The sequence below is a fragment of the Beta vulgaris genome, chromosome 4, assembly GCF_026745355.1.
Source record: "Beta vulgaris subsp. vulgaris cultivar EL10 chromosome 4, EL10.2, whole genome shotgun sequence".
NCBI lineage: Eukaryota > Viridiplantae > Streptophyta > Magnoliopsida > Caryophyllales > Amaranthaceae > Beta > Beta vulgaris.
In genome coordinates this window covers 64777066-64796922 of record NC_079205.1, presented here as the reverse complement: position 1 = coordinate 64796922, position 19857 = coordinate 64777066, and the positions used below count along the sequence as shown (strand labels likewise).

Here is a 19857-nt window from a genome sequence, read left to right as displayed (position 1 = left end):
ACATTGAGACGAATCTAACAAGATCCCAAATAAATATGTTATACAAATGAGAATATTCGATCAAAGATTTTAAAGTTTGATCCACCAAAAATGTAGGCACTATATTATGAGACGGAGGGTGTACTATATCGATCCATTTTATCCCTCATAAAGTCTGGTATTTTGGGATAGAAGAGTAAAAATTCTATGTTTTGTTAGTTGATTTTCTTAATGATGTTTTATTGAGATTAGCCGTTAGGATTGAAGTGTTCATCCCCTCAAAAAAAAAAAAAAAAAAAAAAAAAGGATTGAAGTGTTCATCGTTAATAAATCTTAAAATTGTTAATTTAGTATGATATAATATTGAGGAATGACTTTGGACTATATAATTCAAGATATAAGGTAATTTCAAGTGACTTTCTCTATTGGAGATGATACTAAGAAATTGAATCTCTACCTACATTTGTACGAATGATATTAAATTAATAGTCCTTTATGAAATAGATGGTGGGCTTTGATGTTCCCCCCTTTAAGCATTGAATACAAGATGTAGTGACTGTATTGACTTCAATTTAAGAGAAAAAGACATTAATTTTGTTGTCTTTAATTTTTTTAAATAATTAAGGAGAAGATATAAGGACTTCAAAGTTAAAGCTCCGTTTATTTTGGAGGAAAACGTTTTTCAGAACGATTTTTGTTTGCTTGATGGATAAGCGACAATGGAACAGAGTCATGCATCTCTTTGCAAACATTTTTCTCCAAATCTTGAAGGAAAACTTTTCCTCTAATTTGTCATTCCCAACATCTATATTTTTCCTTATTAATTTAATAGTTTTCCATCAAACCAAATAGCAACAAATTACTACTTCATCCGTATCAAATTAAATGCGACAATTTCTTTTTTTTTTTTTGTAAAGATTTTAAGTGTGAAATTACATATATACCCTTACTAAAACTAATTAAGTGCCCCTTAACCCAACCTAACCAACATTAATCTACCAAAACTTCATCCCATTTTCTTTCCAATACCACCTTGACTGACATTGACCACCCTCATTCCACCAAACCACCTGTAATATCCCGAAAATTTAAACCTCCTTAAATTATATAATAATAATTAGTGGCTAAAATTTTTCTCTAATAATAAGTTATAATCGAAATTTCGTTATTTTTATGTCAAGTAATGGATAATAAGTTTGTTAGAAGATATATATTTATTATGTACGGCAAGAGTTGCAATGATAACAAGTTATTTATGATTAAGGTAAGAAAAAAAATAATAAACAAATTAGATATTAGAACTACTTCTAATCCAATAATAGAACAAATTAGTGGTATTAGGGATAGAAAGGAAAAGAAAAAGAGAAAATAAAAGAAAAGAGAAAAGAAAAGGAGAAAGAAATAAAGATTTTATGAAAATAAAATAAAATAAAAATAAAAAGGAAAAAGGAAACTAAGCAATAAGCATCAGTGAGTTTCTCCATCTCAGTTTTCTTCAAAACCCACCACGTGAACTACTAATCAAAATGGATTTCTTGCACATAATCAAACTTATTTTCAAACTAAATTCATTACTCACCCCAAACCACCCAATAACCCATTTATTTCCATTCAAATTTCATCAATTCAATTGGGTAAGATTTGGAACTCAACAACAGAATACTTTCATCAATGTTTCAACCCAATTTCATATTTTCTTCACAAACCAACCCAAATACCCAACAATGGAGTTTTAACTCCACTTACGGATTCTTATACACAAACAAATTCTTACAATTAAAAACTTCAATTCAATTCAAACCACCTAAAAATCTAATATTTTATCAAATCAAACCCACCCAAATTTCAGTTTATCAAATCCACCCATCAAATTCAGAAAATTCAACCCCAATAGTGGCTATAAATACCCATGGTTGCTTCACCATTATCACTCACTCACAACTCCAATTAAATCCTCGCCGGAAAACAACCACATTCGCCGGAAAAAGCCACCAAAAAAGCCCCAAAGTTTCTGTTTTTCCGCAACTCTCTCTTTCCTCTGTTTTCTTTTTTCGGCCACCACAACCTGCACCACCGAAGCGCCACCCTCCGGCGTCAGTTGCGGCAACCACGCGCCTCCTTGCGCCACCAACCGCACCGTCGTTTTCTCTTTCCTCTCGCCTGCACCTCCGCACCGCCATCTCTCTCTCTCTCGCGACTCTTTTCTTCTCTCTCTCTCGTGTTCCCTCACTCCCCTCCCTGTTCCGACGAAGCTAAGCCCACCGCTGGATTCCGCGCCGACGAGCCACTACCAACGCTACCCTGCTGCCGGAGCTCCACCGTGTCACTAGCCTCCTTTTCCTTCCTCCTCTGTTTTCGTGGTCTGCTCAATTGAGCAGAGGTATGAAATACCTCTCCTCCAACTTTGTTTTATTTGTTTAAATGAGTCAAGCCCAAATGAATTAAGCCATGTTATTCAACTTGTTGGCCCAAAATAAAATCTGATTTTTAATTAAATCCACTAATAAGATTCATGTACTTAATTTGTTATATTTAATGGGCTAATTAATTAAATTACTTCTTTCATTAGTTATTCTAATCAAGCAACAAGAACTAAACTAATTTAGTTTATTATCACTAATGATTCACCTTATTATTGTAATATGAAATTGTTGGACTTACTTAAGTTAGTAGATTAAATTATAAATTTACGACAACTATTTATGATGATAAACGTATAATATTACGAATTGACAAGAAAACTTAGCAATAACATCACCTAGTAATTATCATGGAAATAATAAAGGAATATTAGTAATTTACGATTAATTGGGTTATGAAAATTGAAATTGTTTTATTAACTTGTTGAAGATAATTTACGTATTAAATTGAACCAGGTACTTAATAGGATAACATATGATAAGCTAAATTATAATTCTATTAATTATAGTAACGTAAGTAAAGTTAATTATAAAAGTTGAAATAATGAATCTTTGTAACATCACCAACGACCACTTAATTTATAAAGTGACGAATATGTTTAAAGGGACCCTATGACTAGTGGAACGAAGTTTCGAACTAAAGGTTAAAAAGAGTATAACATGATCTTAATGTTCAACTTATAAAGTACGAAATGGTTATAACAAGACGTGCATGCTCACAAATAATGAATTACGACTTAGACGCTTATAAGTTGTTAAGTGAAAAAGGGAGCATGCGACTTTATATCAACCATCAAAGAAGTTAATATATAAAAACTCCTACACACCTCCTAAATTGGACACATGATGGAAACGAATCAAGGAACTTAAATTTAGAATAAAATATTAACAAGTCTTTTTATTAACCCCTTAATTGATTAGATTAAACGAAAAGGATGTTACAGCCTCCCCCGGCTTTCAAGGATATTAAGCAGGAATCCAGGTAACATCTATTGCTAACACCCACGATTCCCTTCGAAATGTGTTTATGAAATGATGTTTATAATTATGTTAATGATTTTGCAATGTGATTCTTATATGGATTGTGGGATTAAATTGCCTTTGAATGATTTTCGTAAATGATGATCTTATGAGTTATTGATGCTCAAGTATGATTGATGAAAGATCTATGGCTTATGCCGATGAATGCTAAAGGAACGAAACATGATAAATAAAAGTGAAAGAGGTTCTGGCAGTATAATGTTACGCTTATCTACTTTATGGTCGTGCACGTACCTTCGCACCCGCCGTACATCCGAAAAGGGAGCTGGGCTCCTTGAGGGGTACCGCATGCTATTTTGGTGCGAGCGGTGTATCCAAAAAGGGAGCGGGGCTCCTTGGGGATCATCGCATGGTGGTGTATCCAAAAAGGGAGCTGGGCTCCTTGAGGATCATCACATGGTGGTGTACCCAAAAAGGGAGCTGGGCTCCTTGAGGGTCATCACATGTCTATACTCGCCAGTTACCAAGTTAAAAGATGAAAAGATAATGGGAACTTATGAAGTATCAAGATGCTATTTATAAATGTTTACTTTGCTATTATTTCATTACGAATTTGAAATATGTTTTACTATATTCTCTTCTCCCTGTTTGCAAATAAAATGAATTGAAATGAATTTACGTTGTTAGGGTAGAACGTTACTGAGCTTCGGCTCATGATGTTTTGTTTTCTGTTTTAGGTATGAGCATAGCCATTGCAAGTGCGCTGTTAATAAGGAACATGTTCAAGGGAAAGTGTGCGGTATCTGGTGTTAAAGAAATTATTATTTAAGTCGAGTATTTGTGTATATTTATCAAGGACTATTTAAGGTTTCATTGTATTAGTGGGCCATATCCCACAGGCTTAAGTTCCATTTCCGCTGCTAAGTATGAGAAATTGTGTTTAATTAAGGTTATGAATTTTCGGGGCGTTACACCACCACCTACTCTCACCAGCACCACCCTACCACCACCTCGTTTCACCAGCACCACCTCACACAACCACCAGACAACCACCACCAATCCATCGCAACAACCACAAAACCATAAACCCATTCCACCATGACCACCAAACCACCACACACGAACATTAGCCAACCACGAAACCACAAACAACGAACCACCCATCCACCACAAAACCACCATCAAGCCACGAACTCAAACCCTAACCATCATATAATCAGCTACACACAAAAAAATCCTAATCCCACCGACTTTGGATGGTGCTGGACACAGCAGGAAAGGGAGCGAGGGTGTGGTTAGAGCTCCGAAATCGAGGGGCGGGGCCTGCTGGGCTGCGGGGGTGGGTGTTGGGCTGGCAAGGGTGGGGGAGGGGGGGGCTGTCACGTCTGCTGGGTGGTTGCTGGTAGTACCTCAGTGGTGGCGGCAGTGCCTCGATGGTGGTGGCAATCTGGCATCTTATTCCACTCCTTTTTTTATTGTTGGTCCCACTTTATCTCTCCTTATCAACATACCCACATATTATTATTTTTTGTTAGAGAAGGTATTGGGTCAGACGCGTCCGACCATAATATTTGATCGGACGACTTTCAGTTGGTTTCAATTTTTTTTCCAGTTGATTTCAATTTTTTTCAGTTGGTTTCAATTTTTGTTCAGAAGACCAAATGAAAGAAAAACAACACAAGCTGAAAGAATTTACACACCAACTAAAAGAACACAGAAGACCAAATGAAAGAAAAACAACACAAGTTGAAAGAATTTACACACCAACTGAAAGAACACAAAAGACCATATGAAAGAAAAACAATAACACAAGCTGAAAGAATTTACACACCAACTGAAAGAATACAATAATCAACTGAAAACATAAAAAAAATAAAAAAAAAAACAAAATCAAAAATACCAAATGAAAGGTAGAAATTTCTAAATGAAAGAAAAACAACATCAAATGAAAGGAAAACAAAAATTAACCCAAATTATACAACATAAGAACATAAATTTCAGCAAAAAGATTAGGCTTTAAGCACAAAATCGCACTTTAAATGAAAAACGAGATATGATAATTTCTCCAAACTATCTGATAATCACAAACCCTAGATCTAGGTTACAAGTAACGGCGGTGATGTTGGTTGGTGTTCAATGAAGACGGCGGCGATGTTTGCATCATTGGGGTTCGGGAAATAAAACCTTCGTATGTTCGAGAAATCAACGGCCTTCGCGTCATTAGCTTCAATTCAGATCCCAAACAACGACGAGCAAATTCATGTCGGTGTTTCGAAATCAATGGCGAGAGCACTCGCGAAAACAATGGCAAACCGTTAAATGATTTTTTTTTTAAAAACAAATATTAAAAAAAAAAAGTCCGCGCGCGTTAAGTTGGGCTCAGCCCGTCCGACGGAAACTATTGAATCAGACGGTCTGACCCAATAATTTCACTTTTTGTTAATCTCACGCTAAGAAATTTTGCCTAAGAATTTGTGTCATCTCAATTGTTACATTTTTTTTTTTTTGGTGAAATAATTGTTACATTGACACGGAGAAAGTATTTCATTTGCATTTTCCACCAAAAATATATTCTCTGAAAAACCATTTTCCATTAAATCAAGCGGACTCTTGGAGACAAGAAAATTCAAACAACGAGTAAACAACTCTTGAGTGGAAGAAGAGACAACAAAGCCCTGGTCACATGAAATAGACATTGGAATTGGTATTAGTCCACCACTTTAGTGAAAGCCAAATGAAGCGAATATTGTTGAACCTAAGATTTAGAGATGGCAATTTAGACCTCCTGTTTGAATATCTCAGAAGAACTGTATTAGCTTCAATCATATTATTCTTTAATTCAGAATGAAATGAATAGGCTCGCTTTGACCATTATGAATAGCTAAGTGGGTGACCCCTTCCTTGTCTTTTTTTCTATCTCGTCGTATCACATTCTCATTCTGTTCTGCCTTATTTTCAAGTCTCCATCAATACCTCGGTGATAGGGATGGAAGTTATTCGAGTAAAATCCAAAATCCAATTCAATCCAATCCGAATTTGTAATTCAGATCGGATTGAAACTATGTTCGAATAATTAGATTCGGATTGAAATCTTAATCTAAACCGTATACCAAACTTTCACCTCTAATTATATAATATGGAATCAAGGACTTTCAGCTTTCTCATCCAGTCATCATCCACAATCCTTGGAAATTGCTCGATTAGTATCATTATGCATTAGACTAATAAAGTATTGGAATATATGTTTGAAAGTCAATATTATAGGCTAGTTAGCCGCCTTATTTTTGATATAGTTGTATTCACAATGTTCTAAAACTTGCTCCACTTTTGTACCTATGTCAATTCTCATTTTCTCATGTACAAACTGTTTTGGTGAGACCTGGACCAATTTCTAGAAGTTGACGAGCGAACGTGTTTCATCTAGTTAAGGTACAAGTTCGAGTACAGGATACGCAAATTAGGAGATAGTAAAGTAAGTTTAAAACTTTAATAAAATAAATTTCTTCCGTTTAGAAATAGTTGCACGATGTTTAACTTTCACATATGTTCATGTATGATTTCAAGTTTTTAACCATAAATATCTTTAATTATTAACAAGTTTACATTGACACAAGTCTAATAAGATCCCACATAATTATGTTTTCCCTAATATATAAACCACCAAAGACAATCTAAGGATTTGTTCTCTTCGACATAAAATAGCTAAACTGAACTGAATCGAACTGAACTGAACTGAAATGAATAGTGATATGGGAGAGTAAAAGTATTGTCCAGAGTTGAACATAACTGAACTAAATTGAACTGAAAATAAGCTGGGGAGAACAGGCCCTAAGTGTAAGATGTGAATAGTGCACAAAATAAAAATGGTGTAATTTTTTTTTTGGGGGGGGTCCCGAGTGAGAACCCATTGGTAAGAAGAAAGACCTTACTGAACTAGCATCTCGCTCAGGTCAACCAATCCAACTACACAAGTCAATGTTTGAGCGTAGGAGATATAAGGGAATCCCTACTCCCAAGCACAAGTAGATAGTAGGGTTCAACCAAGTCACAAGGTGAGTTCCCTACCACCTCCACCAAGCAAGCTTGGTTATGTGCACATGCTATATACTCCTTGCAGGGAGAATCTCGAATTTCTTCCCCTCCTTACAAAAGAATTCTTCTTATTTCCTTGTTTTAAACAATGAAAATAGTCTCAAACTACTTGCAAAAACTTAAGGGAGTGGATTTTCAAACAATGGGTGTATCAAGGCTAGTTCTATGTTATCCTTAGACTAGAATAGTTGATACTCCTAGATTCCCAACACTACTACAACCAAAAAAATTAATGGATCTTAAAAATCATTAAACTATTGAATGATACTATAATTTCTTCCCATGGTACTATAAAACCTGTAGAATATTAACATTGATACTATAAATATGTGCATCAGTGGAGTTTTAATACCAATATGGCTCATAGATTCAATGACATCCTTCTGGTAGAAACCTATAGCTATAACTTCTCACCGTTGAGCTCTCATAAGATACCCAACTTAAGACATTGAAACCTTAGATTAGTTGTCCTTAAAAAACAAATTGTTCATAATTTATTTATTTTTCAGTCCAAGAGGACCAACATTGATGCTCTCCAAGTTGCTCTCCCAGGAGAGAGAAGATGGAGAGCCAACTTTACCCCAACATTGGTGCTCTCAAGGTGCTCTCCGTTTGCTCTTCAGGGAGAGTACTTGGAGAAATGCTCTCCCCAAGAGCATTGAGAGAGCATGCTCTTGGCATAATACAATGACACGTCAGTGATAAATAGGTATTTTCCTTTTTTTAATTATTGGATAGCTCATCGGAGAGTAACATTGTTAGTAGTTTTCGAATGGGTGCTCTTGGGAGTATTTTGAGGAGAGAAAAAGTGAGAAATGGATTGGAGAGTAATGTCGGAGAGCTATACCAATGTTGGTGCTCTAAGTACGACGTTGGATTATAAAAAAAAAAGAAGAGAGATTTTGTACCACTAAGATCACTGGTTCACATGGTCTATCATAGGGGATTGCTTAGCTGAAGAGCAAGTATATTACCACTAAGATTGTCTTAGAATAACATAGTTCTACCATAACTTACCATGTTGATAACGCTAATAAAGACACATTCTTCTGTGTTATAGCAAATTATCATTCCAACATATGTGCCATGGGCTATGAAACCCAACTTTGTACTTTCAATACCTTACTACATCCATCTCTTCAGTGAGGCTGCATCTTTGGATCCAGTCTGAGTTCGTCTCCTGCTATTCCGCGAACCTATACTTGTCGAAACCTGGTTTAGCATTGGAGAAGCTGTTATTTCATGTCTTTCATTCAATGACTTCTCCTTAAGGGGGGTAACAGGTCTGGATTTTGGGATCTGAAGAGGCAGCTTTGTAGAGTATGATGTAATTTTCGCTAGTGCCACTTTCTGGTTTATCTTTGTTACATTCTCACATGAATGGCTGTTTTGCACTGGGGTGTTCATTGGAGCGTCTACTACTACTTCAGAGGTATTCTGCTTCTTGGAAGAGCAGTCTGAATCAGACGACGGGCTATCCATATCATAGAGCAGATTGTCTGACATTGTAGGTAGCTCTTTCTTTTCTATGCTTGGCCCAGAAAATGAACGCCTTCTACTTCTTGTTAGGCTTACTACCTGTAACAAGGTAAGCTTTAGTTTTGTGGATCCTTCCTCTGTCTCAATTGTAAGTTAACATTGTTTTAGGAGAAAAAAGTGATGAGTCTAAAATCTAAATTTCAGGAAAGACAAAAAGAAAGAATTCACCAACAGAAAACTGGTAACTTACAACCGCGACAGACTATATTTGGTATACGTTAATTTACAACTAAGACATTGAAGATGCAGGGGCGGAACCAAAAAATATTTATTTTTTCATAGCGGAACCAAGTTAAAGAGCATAACTTGTTACTACTAAACTTCAATGATAATCCCCTAAATGGAGTATAATTCAGTGTGTAACATGTAATTATATGAAGCATGTAACAGCAAGAAACTCCTAATGTTTTGAGGTGTTTACTAAATTCACCTTATCTTCTTTTCAATCCTAGTGATCTTGTGTACTCATATGAAAACCATGAAGTTCTTCAATTATTTTAATCTCACAAGAACAGGACTATTGAGGCATAATGTCACTTCACAAGTTGCTTCTGGCTAGCGAATCCAAGTTCTTAAGCTCCTTATTGCAGGCAAACATCAGGGATCAAGCTTTGGAAAGAGTCTACGAGAAGAAAACTTAATGCAATAAAAGTTGTACCTTCTGTTCCAAAACAGCCAAATCCTTCTTCAACTTCGTAATAATTGTATTTTTTCGACGGATAACTTCTTCAAGTTCTTCAATTCTCTGTCAAAGAATGAACTTTGCTGAGCCATCTTGATGCAATAATAAAGAAAAAGCAAGGATGAATCGTGAGGCATCTTACTTTAGATGTGGCAGCATCTTTTGAGCAAATAAAAGCAGAAAGCTCTTTTAAAGCAGCATCCTTTTCTTCACATTCCCTCTTAAGATTGTGAGTATCTTGCTCCATAGCTAAGTTGTTTAGCTAAGAACCAAACCAATATTAACAATCAATATAACGACAGAAACTTCATGACCGGAAGAAAATAATAAGCATACATCGCTCAAAATCAGATGCATATACATTAAAAAGAAAGAAACTAGAAAAACACCATGATTATTGAATTACTTGTAGAGTTGGGCATTTCACCTCACTATTATGTGGAGAACAAAACAAAAGGGTTCATTAACTTTAGTACCCTTACTAACAAACACACGATACAGGTATACAACTAGTAAAGGTAGTAGCGTTAATATACACTTTGTTCTCCAATTAGCAAATTGCTGTTTAGTGATATCTTACTTGTATATCTGCAGCAGAGGTGATGCTTGAAGCCCAGTCAGATAGATCTGACATGCGGCGTTCTTCTTGTAATGCTTCATTAGAAACGGAGAGAGTATTTTTTAACATCTCGTCACCAGTAGCAGCCTTCACAAATGAATTTCCCTGGTACATCACAGGCAAACAAGTGAACTTAAATTCAACTTCTAACAAGTCTGACAGATACAAACTTGTGTTCCCTTGAACCTCTCTATTGTTCATCTCCTCTCTTTTTTTCTTGAAACTGGAATTAGTTTTAAGTCTTTGCTCGATTAATCATCGCTGAGCAACGAACTAAAACTATGAACAGAAGAAATGAATTAGGCAAATGCCAGAGTCTCACCGATAAATCATCCAACTCAACTCGACGTTGGTCACAGAACCAACAGTCAGTGCAAATAGAGTCAGATTTACCAGGGAAAGATAATCTCCTTGATGAGAAATCTAGATTCTTGGATGCTGACAATTCAGTTACTTCTTGAGATTGATCTTTCATACAATTCATTTGCTCACACAAGTCATCAAGCTTTTGCTGCATGCTCATCAAAATCTCATCCTGCAAAGGTAGTAAAAAAAAACAAGTTGAACATCTCACAACTTTCAGCATTATAGTACTAATAACTCAAAAGAGTGCACTTCCTATTTACTTATTCACATTCACATTTTACAGCTCGTTTGCTAGCCGATAATAAATGATGATAGATTCATTGTCATTGCCACCATTTATTACCGACTATCAAACATGTCGCAAAAGAATTTGGCTTCTTATGTTTCAGGCTCTGTAGAAAATCGTGCTTGATCGAGTAAAACACTCGTAACAGGTGCTAAATGGCCAAAATTTTAGCTTATCTTAACACTCCTGTTTTTCACAAAAGTTACCACACACACAATGCAAATTTCTCAAGTGACAAAGGAAGGCAACAAAAAAGGACCTTCAAACAGTCCTAAACTCCTAACCATTGAAAAGCTACCCACTTTTAAGATCATCACCATCATCATCCATGTCATCACTTTTCAAATTTCACTCTCAGTTCATATAATAATTTTCCAAGTAAAATTAACAATAATAAACTAAACCCTACATAATTTTAACTAACAATACTTTTATCCAGGAGTCCCACCAACAATTTTGACCAAATCTATGTTACCCAGCCACGATAAAGTGTCTACTCCGATACTAGTATTCAAGTGTTCCACATGGCTATTTTGTAGAAAAAGAAATCAAGTATCCAAGTAAAATGTCATGTCGAATTTGTGGTAAATCAAGTTGTCAGAGTAAGTAACATAGGACCAAATATCAACTAAAATTTACAACAAACTTCAAAGAATCATATAAAAAACCAACAAACAACAAAGAATACCCCACAAGGCCACAATTGACCTCACTTTTCCTATAAAAATAAATTCAAATCAAACCCCACTAATAAAAATCAAAAATTGTTGCAAACCCATATAAAATGAGAGGAAGATATTAGAGTTACCGTAAGTATATTATATACTTACCTAATATCATAAGAAAATTATACTCGTGTACCTATTAGTCTAGGACTCTAATATAATATACCTATCATAATTCGAGTATAAGACGAACAAAAAAACGGATAAAATGTGAGAATTCTACAAACCCTTAATTTGACACAATTTCTAAGCTGAACAATCTGGCGATTTTTCTCGCATTTAGCGGCAGCAACAGCAACGACAGCAACAATAAGAACACGGTGAATAGGGCTAAAAAGCTCCCAACACACGGCTTCTTCTCGGCTTAAGCCGCCGATAGTTGTAGCCGAGGTAGCTTCTTCGGCGCCAACAAGTCGGCCTTGAAGAGAAATCCAAGCCAATGGTGGAGCCGTAAGTTTCTTCTTTGAGCCGGCTCGAATTGGGCTGCTCGGCTTGGTGAATCGGCTTGAGAGCCGACGAGAGTTGAGTGAAGGAGAAGGTATAGGAGAGAGAGTTACTAGATGAGCCGGCTTGAAAGCCGCCGCTTCTGCATCGGCGGCTTCCATGGGAATTTCAAGTGTTTAATTTTGAATGTTGTTGTAATAATTGGAGAAGAGAGAGAATTTATGTTTTTGTTTGAGTTTGATTTAATGAAGAGGAATCGAAAATGGGGAGTTTTCTTTTGTTATTTGAAATGTTGTTCATGTTTTGGATTTTATTGTTTTGGAGGGAATGTTTGAATATGTGAGAAGTGAACGTTGGGAGTGATTGGGATGGGGCGATGGGCATGGGTGTCTCGTTTTGAAGGTGCACTTAGAACTATACAAGTGGTTGTTCTAGCTAAGGGTCCGTTTGTTATCGTGTTTTGTTTTCAGTTTTCAGTTTTTTTGAAACTAAAAACTAAAAATAGGAAACCATGAAAAGTGATTTTTACTTTTTAGTTGTCAGTTTTCAAAATTATCATGTTCCCAATATATTTGATTGATTTTTGAATCATGTTAAAAACGATGGAAGATGGCACTACGTTGAGTCCAATTGATTTAAGATAAGGCAATGAAATGAGATAGATAAGAAGTCGTGCGTATTGTATGTTTGTGTGGTGTTATTGTTTAGGTTGCATTAGAATGATATGAAAGCATGATATGACGTGAGGCGTAAATGTTGGTATACAAAAGTATGAGAAAAAGTAACTAATTTTGATGTGTAGGCATACGACCTCAATATAGGTTGGCATGAAAGGTTTAGGGTAAACTTGACCATTTTTTTGAGTTTGGCCAACGCTAAGCCTTTAATACGACTGAATGACGAACGTCATATTTAGGTTATATAAAAATCTACTTTCCTTTTGGTGCAATAACAACGAGATATGTTCCATTAACATATGTACTTGTTTTGCGTTGAAAAATAATCCAAAACTATTTGCTTAAGTAATCCAATTTCTTGTTGAAGACCATGAAGCGATTCACAAAATTCTACGCGCACTAGTTGTTGGGCTCGGGTCATGTCTTGGGTAATCGAATAAGAGAAAAATGATGTATATATTGGAATTGACACTTTATCACAAGCCTAAGTCATAAAGTAGTGTTAAGAGCATAACATTGAGATTTACCACGTCAATGTATAAGAAGGAGGGACACATAGCGACGTGCATTGTTTCCCCACGCGCTTTAATAATATTTATAGATACAAATTACCGCCTTTTACGTATCGAAAGAATAACTTAATCCCTTCATTTATTTTCATTTGCTACATGTTTGAGACAAGATTTTTTCTGACGTATGATCCCCACATAACTCCAACCTATTTGTTCATTTTCGTTTGTCATCTACATATATCATTCATATATATTCTAACCTTCGTATTGTCAATTATGTATAAAGGAACGAAATATGTCATCCTTATATATAGAGGTGTCAGCTCCGACTTTTAACACACGGTTTGGTTGTGACCGGTCCCTATTGGGGCTAAGTGTATGGGTCGAAACAAGCCAATTTGACCTGGTATTACTGTTAATTAGGATTAGGGTTACAAGTCAATATTTGACATGCCATTTCATATCGAAATTTGAATGGATATGATCGTGTTCAAATCGATAGCTTTTAATCAGGTTGTGCACATGTTATTTTCATGTTGGGGTTGCGTCCCAGTTGGTTCGTGATTGATTTTGATATATTGACGAGTTTTTTCATGTTAACTTAGGATCATTATTATAATTGGTTCATGGCTATCTTAGATTGAATTAACCATTATTTTGATCAATTTTACTAGTTTCGGGTTAGAAACCGACGACTCTACTTAAGTACATGATACATTTATGAAATATTTATGCTAAAGAGAAATATATCTTTTATCTTTATTTTATATGGACACTTTTGAGGACATTTTTCTTATATTTAATCAATATACCCTTAACTAAAAAAAAAATACAACACTTACCATTCCACTGTTTTAAAATTTAAAATAAAAAGGGAAAAACTGATCTAATAAACCACAAATCAGTTACCAGCAATTTACTACTCATTCTTTGATTTAACACGCATTACGCACAATGTTTGTATAACACTAGTACTTCATATGAGAACTTTAATATCCACCCTTTTTGACCAATATACCATTAACTAGAAAAGAAAACTATAATACCTACTCTGAGTATTAATTTAAAAAGAAGAATAAAGTTACCGCTCATCTTTCAACTCCGATAGTAGGGGTATATATTTTACACTTTCATTGAGCAGTTCAGTCTCACTCTTTTCTTCCAATTCCCGCCATTGTGAGGTACGAACATATTACCTTCTCCTCCCTCTCTATCGTCTTCACATATCTCCTTCAAGAACTTTTGATTAATCTTAATTTCGAACTATCTGTTACCTCGAATTAGGGTTTCGGAACGAGGTATACGATTATCAATTCCAAAATTGAAATCGAAGAAACACATATACCTAGGGTTTATGATCGCCAACATTCTTGACAATTTTGCTTTTAGGAGCTGCATTATCGGTAAAATCTCTGATCACTCAACTTGAATTACGTGTATGAAACTTAATTAGTTTGAATTTCAAAATTAATCGTTGTAATTGCGTCTATCTTCTTTGTCTACGAGTGAGTTTATTATGTGTTTGTGTGAATTCAGTTCTCGATTAATGTAGCTAAGTAGAGGTCATTTCCTCATAGTATGCTCATGTGGATTTTCTCAGACATTGTCAGTTGGCTAGAAGTCTTAATTAGTGGCAAGATTTTGCTTTGCTAGATTCTACTGGATGCACTTTTAGGCAGTAGTAATGTCGAAGATGGAAAAAACAGTGTGATTTTTCTTCATAAATGACAAATTTACTGCAATGTTTGGTAAAATCTCTAATCACTCTACTTGAATTACTTGAATGAAACTTAATTAGTTTGAATTTCAAAATTAATCGTTGAAATTGCATCTAGTTTCTTTGTCTACGAGTGAGTTTATTATGTGTTTGTGTGAATTCAGTTCTCGATTAACGCAGCTAAGTAGAGGTCATTTCCTCATAGTATGTTCATGTGGATTTTTCTCAGACATTGTCAGTTGGTTAGAAGTCTTAATTAATTGCAAGATATTGCTGTGCTAGATTCTACTGGATGCACTTTTAGGCAGTAGTAATGTAGAAGATGGAAAAAACAGTGTGATTTTTCTTCATAAATGACAAATTTACTGCAATGTTTGGTAAAATCTCTAATCACTCTACTTGAATTACTTGAATGAAACTTAATTAGTTTGAATTTCAAAATTAATCGTTGAAATTGCATCTAGTTTCTTTGTCTACGAGTGAGTTTATTATGTGTGTGTGTGAATTCAGTTCTCGATTAACGCAGCTAAGTAGAGGTCATTTCCTCATAGTATGTTCATGTGGATTTTTCTCAGACATTGTCAGTTGGTTAGAAGTCTTAATTAATTGCAAGATATTGCTGTGCTAGATTCTACTGGATGCACTTTTAGGCAGTAGTAATGTAGAAGATGGAAAAAACAGTGTGATTTTTCTTCATAAATGACAAATTTACTGCAATGTTTGGTAAAATCTCTAATCACTCTACTTGAATTACTTGAATGAAACTTAATTAGTTTGAATTTCAAAATTAATCGTTGAAATTGCGTCTAGTTTCTTTGTCTACGAGTGAGTTTATTATGTGTTTGTGTGAATTCAGTTCTCGATTAACGCAGCTAAGTAGAGGTCATTTCCTCATAGTATGTTCATGTGGATTTTTCTCAGACATTGTCAGTTGGTTAGAAGTCTTAATTAATTGCAAGATTTTGCTGTACTAGATTATATCGGATGCACTTTCGGCAGTAGTAATGTCGAAGACGGAAAAAACAGTGTGATTTCTTTCTTCGTAAAGACAAATTTACTGCAATGTTCAAAAGGCGCAATGTATTATGTATAACTGGATTTGGAAGTTTGTCATGGATGGAAATTTGAGAGACAAGGAAGAAGTGACTTAGTGCTACTACTTTATTAGAAACCATATGTTAATAGTGGCGATTAATCTTCAATCAGGTTATTCAGAATCCAATCAACTTGAAAATTTTATATTTCTTATATTGTGTTATCGTTTAAAGGATGTCTCAAACATCCGGGTTTTAATTTATGGCTTTTTATAATTGGTTTTCATTTGCTTCAAATAGAGATAGTTCCGTGCATCTATCTATTGATTGAACTTACTATTGTTTTATCTGGAAGTTTTTGCTCATGATAGCGCCTGCCATGTCTCTAATCAGGAATAAGGCATTTTGTTTGGTCATTTCAGGGTTTGAATAAGGCCGGTGAGTAGAGAAAGGAGGTTCAGAAAGAGATGAATTTATTGTGGTAAGTCTATGCTAGCTTGTTTCCCTGTACCCCTTTTTCAACATGTATTGCAGTTTGCTGCTCTTTTTCTTATCATATCTGAAATTTCCACTTCCACTTATGACTAGGCATTTTTACAGATCATGACTGAGTAACTGACCACCCCAGGTCCTTGTTGGATTTATTTTTACTTTGTATATCCACTGTCTTAAGATATTGTTAGCGTCATGCAAAGTGATGACTAACATCTTTTAATGTATAAACAGTTTTCATTCTCTGGGTGCTGTTTGTTGTTTACCGCAGTCAAGTACAGAACTAAGAACATAATGGTTATCGACTTATGGTAAACGAGGTAGGTTATCAATCATTAAGCAAAGATGCTGTTGTTTCATCTTTTGGGTTGGTGGAGTATTGAGATTCTTCCTGTTGTGTACATTAGAATCATGATGTTCACCTAATTTGCACCTAGTGTTCCCTAGTGTTTTCAGTTTTTTCGTTTTCTATTTATAGCACTATCAAAGATTGTAAGAATACAAGAAATCTCTTCACCGATATCTTTCTCTTTATTCACAGAATCTGCTAATCACTGCATACTCATTTCTTTCGAAATTAAACAGAGTGAGGATGCTTATATAAGTAGTATCACTGCCAAAAAATTAGTATGATTCCTAAAATCTAATGCAAGCAGCTTCCATTTGATTTTTTTAGCACTAATAGACAGCCTTACATTATGCAGTTTTGTTAGCATTTTTGTGGCCTCATTCCAGAAAATGTGCTTATTCCGCTGTTGGTCATGGTATGTGGTTGAACCACAATTGAGCTAAAGGCTTCAGTCTTCACTAAGGAATGCCTAGAGAGCTTGCTCCATGCGGATAACTGACATTTAAGCTAATCAGAGACTATCTTGCATATATGTTTATCTCGTGCTAACTGTTGACAACCCTTTCGAAATTACCGTTGGTTGGAAATCGGAACTGTAAAAAATATATGTTGCCTGCCAATCCTTGAGAGGAATTATGACAGGAATTATGGCATGTAAGTATGTGTTTTATAGATGGTTATATTCTTTTGGCCGACTGTATTTAATCAGTGTACAGTCCTTTTCAATCACCTGCTTTAGAAAGGACGAAAATGGTTTTACAGAAGTTGGTTAAAAGTGTGATAATTGTCATGTATGCTTCGCTTTTTGGCTGATTGCTTTCTATTATTCAATATACTCTACTCCTTGTTCAGGTGCAACAATGCCAAAATCTAGAAGCACCCAACATGTTTTGAGGAGTGAAGCAGGTATATTCTCACCTGGCTGTAGTAGTGTAGTGAGGAGTTCTAAATTTCTAATTAATCTTGTTTGCCAGAAAATGGATCTTTATTGCTGAATTGGGTTCACTGCACGAGCAATGTCTCAAATAATTATTTATTGAATATGATTGAGTTCCTGATCCGAATGTTTGGTTTACAAGTATTATTTCTTGCTCATTGACCTTTTTTTTTCTTTCTTTGGGTAAATTTTGCCTTGCCACCTTATCGACATAAATCTACAGATGGCCAACCGTGTAGACCAATCTAGCCCATTTAGCCTAACTTGCCTCTTGGGCCGTGTGCGCCGAGCCCGCGAAAAGCCTGTTCCATCCCGACTTGAACCGTGAAAATGGTGGGTGGCCGTGAGCCAGATTTTTTAAGCTCAACCTACGAAAGCCCGCTACTAAAACTGTCCGGTGCAGTCCATGAACCGGACCAACCCAACCCAATCCAAATAACTACTAAACCAAATTTAATATTTATTATAATCAAATTGTATATATTTTAGTCAAGTTCAAAAATAATGAAATTATTCATTAATATTAATAATTTTATATATTTTTAATTAATTTTAAAGGTTTTATGTAACAATAATAAATGATTCCAATGATTAAATATTTTTGGGAAAAAGTCATGCCGGCCCGCCAGCTAGGCCCGCGAACCTTTAGAGCTGCACCCGAACCGTGAAAACGGTAACAAACTGGTGTGAGCCGAGATTTTCAATTCGTGTACCATCCCGCCCAAACCGTGAATTTCACAGTCCGATCCTGGGCCGTGAAATCTCAGCCCAGCCTTCTAGGTCTGGCGGACCAGCCCGCTGGTCCCGCACCAGTGGCCATTTCTACATCAATCTATGATGCCCACCACTCTACATATTCATGTCAGTATACTAGAACTCTCTTCATCAAGTCAAGTCTGGGGTTTAAAAGTAGCACGATCATCGGGAGTTGTGTACGTATATTGGCACTCCACATTGATGCTATTGTACATTTTTACTTGCTGAAAAGAGTTGATAATATTTGTATCAAGTAGTTTGTTGTGGGTCGCAATGTGGGAGCTGGTCTTAACTTCAAATAAACTTTGGACAACTTGAGATCTTGTTTCTGTTGGAGGATAATGCATGCCTTATTAGCCATATGGTGCATATGCGATATGCCACAAGAATAACACACAAGTTGTAAGTATGCCTTTGATTTATAGGGGCTGTGTTCTGTGTTCTGTATAGGACTATAATATAGGGGAGAACATTGCAAAGAAGTTTTTACTTGGAGCTTGGTGTTCAGTTTTCTTGATAGATTTGACTACTTATGTGATCTCATGTCACATTGTTGGTTTTTCCTTTTAAGGAAGGGGAAGGACAAGGCATTTGGCATAAGGGATAGAGATAACGGTGATAAGAGAATGGGATAAGGATTGGGAACTAATGGGCGGAATAAAGTGAAAACAAGATTTTTTCCTTTATTGGTGTATGTTGGAAATAAAATTAGGATAAATTACAATGTAATTGAAATACCCTTATTATCTCTCACTTGCTTCGCTCCTTTCTTCGTTCTCATTAAGGGTGAACTTGTCTTTTCTAGTTTTCTTCACTTTAGTTATCCTTTCCTCTTATATTAATTGGTGGGACAAGAGGTTTTTTTAATCCCTATTCTTATCCTCCCTTTTATGCCAACCCCTTAAACAAACACTACCTTTCTTCAATCCCTCCTGTCTTATCCATCTCCCTCTTTCCTTATCTCTCTAAACATGAACAAACAACAAGAGGGGAGACCCTGTTTAGTAAGGGGATACAACTGGTGAGGTTGGGTGCTGCCCAGATTATAGAATTGTTATCTACCATACCAAGAGGCTTTACTCCATTGCATTAGAGTATTTTAAACATAATTTTAACAGTAAGGATCTATGGTAAGAGTGTGAGATATGGGAAGGGTAACCGTAGGTTCCATACTTCTATTCTTGTTATTGGTTGTGGCAGGTGGGGGGAGGGCTTAGCGACATAGTTTCTAGGGTTTTCGGCTGTAATCA

The 19857-nt window shown here is 35.7% G+C and overlaps 1 protein-coding gene and 1 long non-coding RNA gene across 8 annotated transcripts in view; one reads left to right on the top strand and one right to left on the bottom strand.

The window, feature by feature from the left end:
• Positions 1 to 8392: 8392 nt before the first annotated feature.
• Positions 8393 to 12807, bottom strand: LOC104889947 (hypothetical protein). The gene is made up of 6 exons (XM_010675290.4): positions 11917 to 12807; positions 10635 to 10847; positions 10274 to 10417; positions 9836 to 9955; positions 9670 to 9756; positions 8393 to 9050 (listed from the first exon to the last, which is right to left on the bottom strand). Exons 1-6 carry the CDS (start codon positions 12292 to 12294, stop codon positions 8598 to 8600), a joined length of 1395 nt encoding a protein of 464 aa, XP_010673592.2. The 5' UTR covers positions 12295 to 12807; the 3' UTR covers positions 8393 to 8597.
• A 1649-nt stretch (positions 12808 to 14456) lies between these two features.
• LOC104889948 (uncharacterized) overlaps positions 14457 to 19857 on the top strand; it is a 35498-nt gene continuing 30097 nt past the window's right edge. For 5 of the 7 annotated variants that reach the window (XR_007273762.2, XR_008969212.1, XR_007273759.1 and 2 more), the window contains exons 1-4: positions 14490 to 14725; positions 16496 to 16554; positions 16800 to 16885; positions 17767 to 17820. This is a non-coding gene — a long non-coding RNA (uncharacterized LOC104889948). Of the gene's footprint in view, positions 14726 to 16495; positions 16555 to 16661; positions 16702 to 16799; positions 16886 to 17766; positions 17821 to 19857 lie in introns of all 7 variants that reach the window. The other 2 variants (XR_007273760.2, XR_007273761.2) reach the window with 2 other exon arrangements.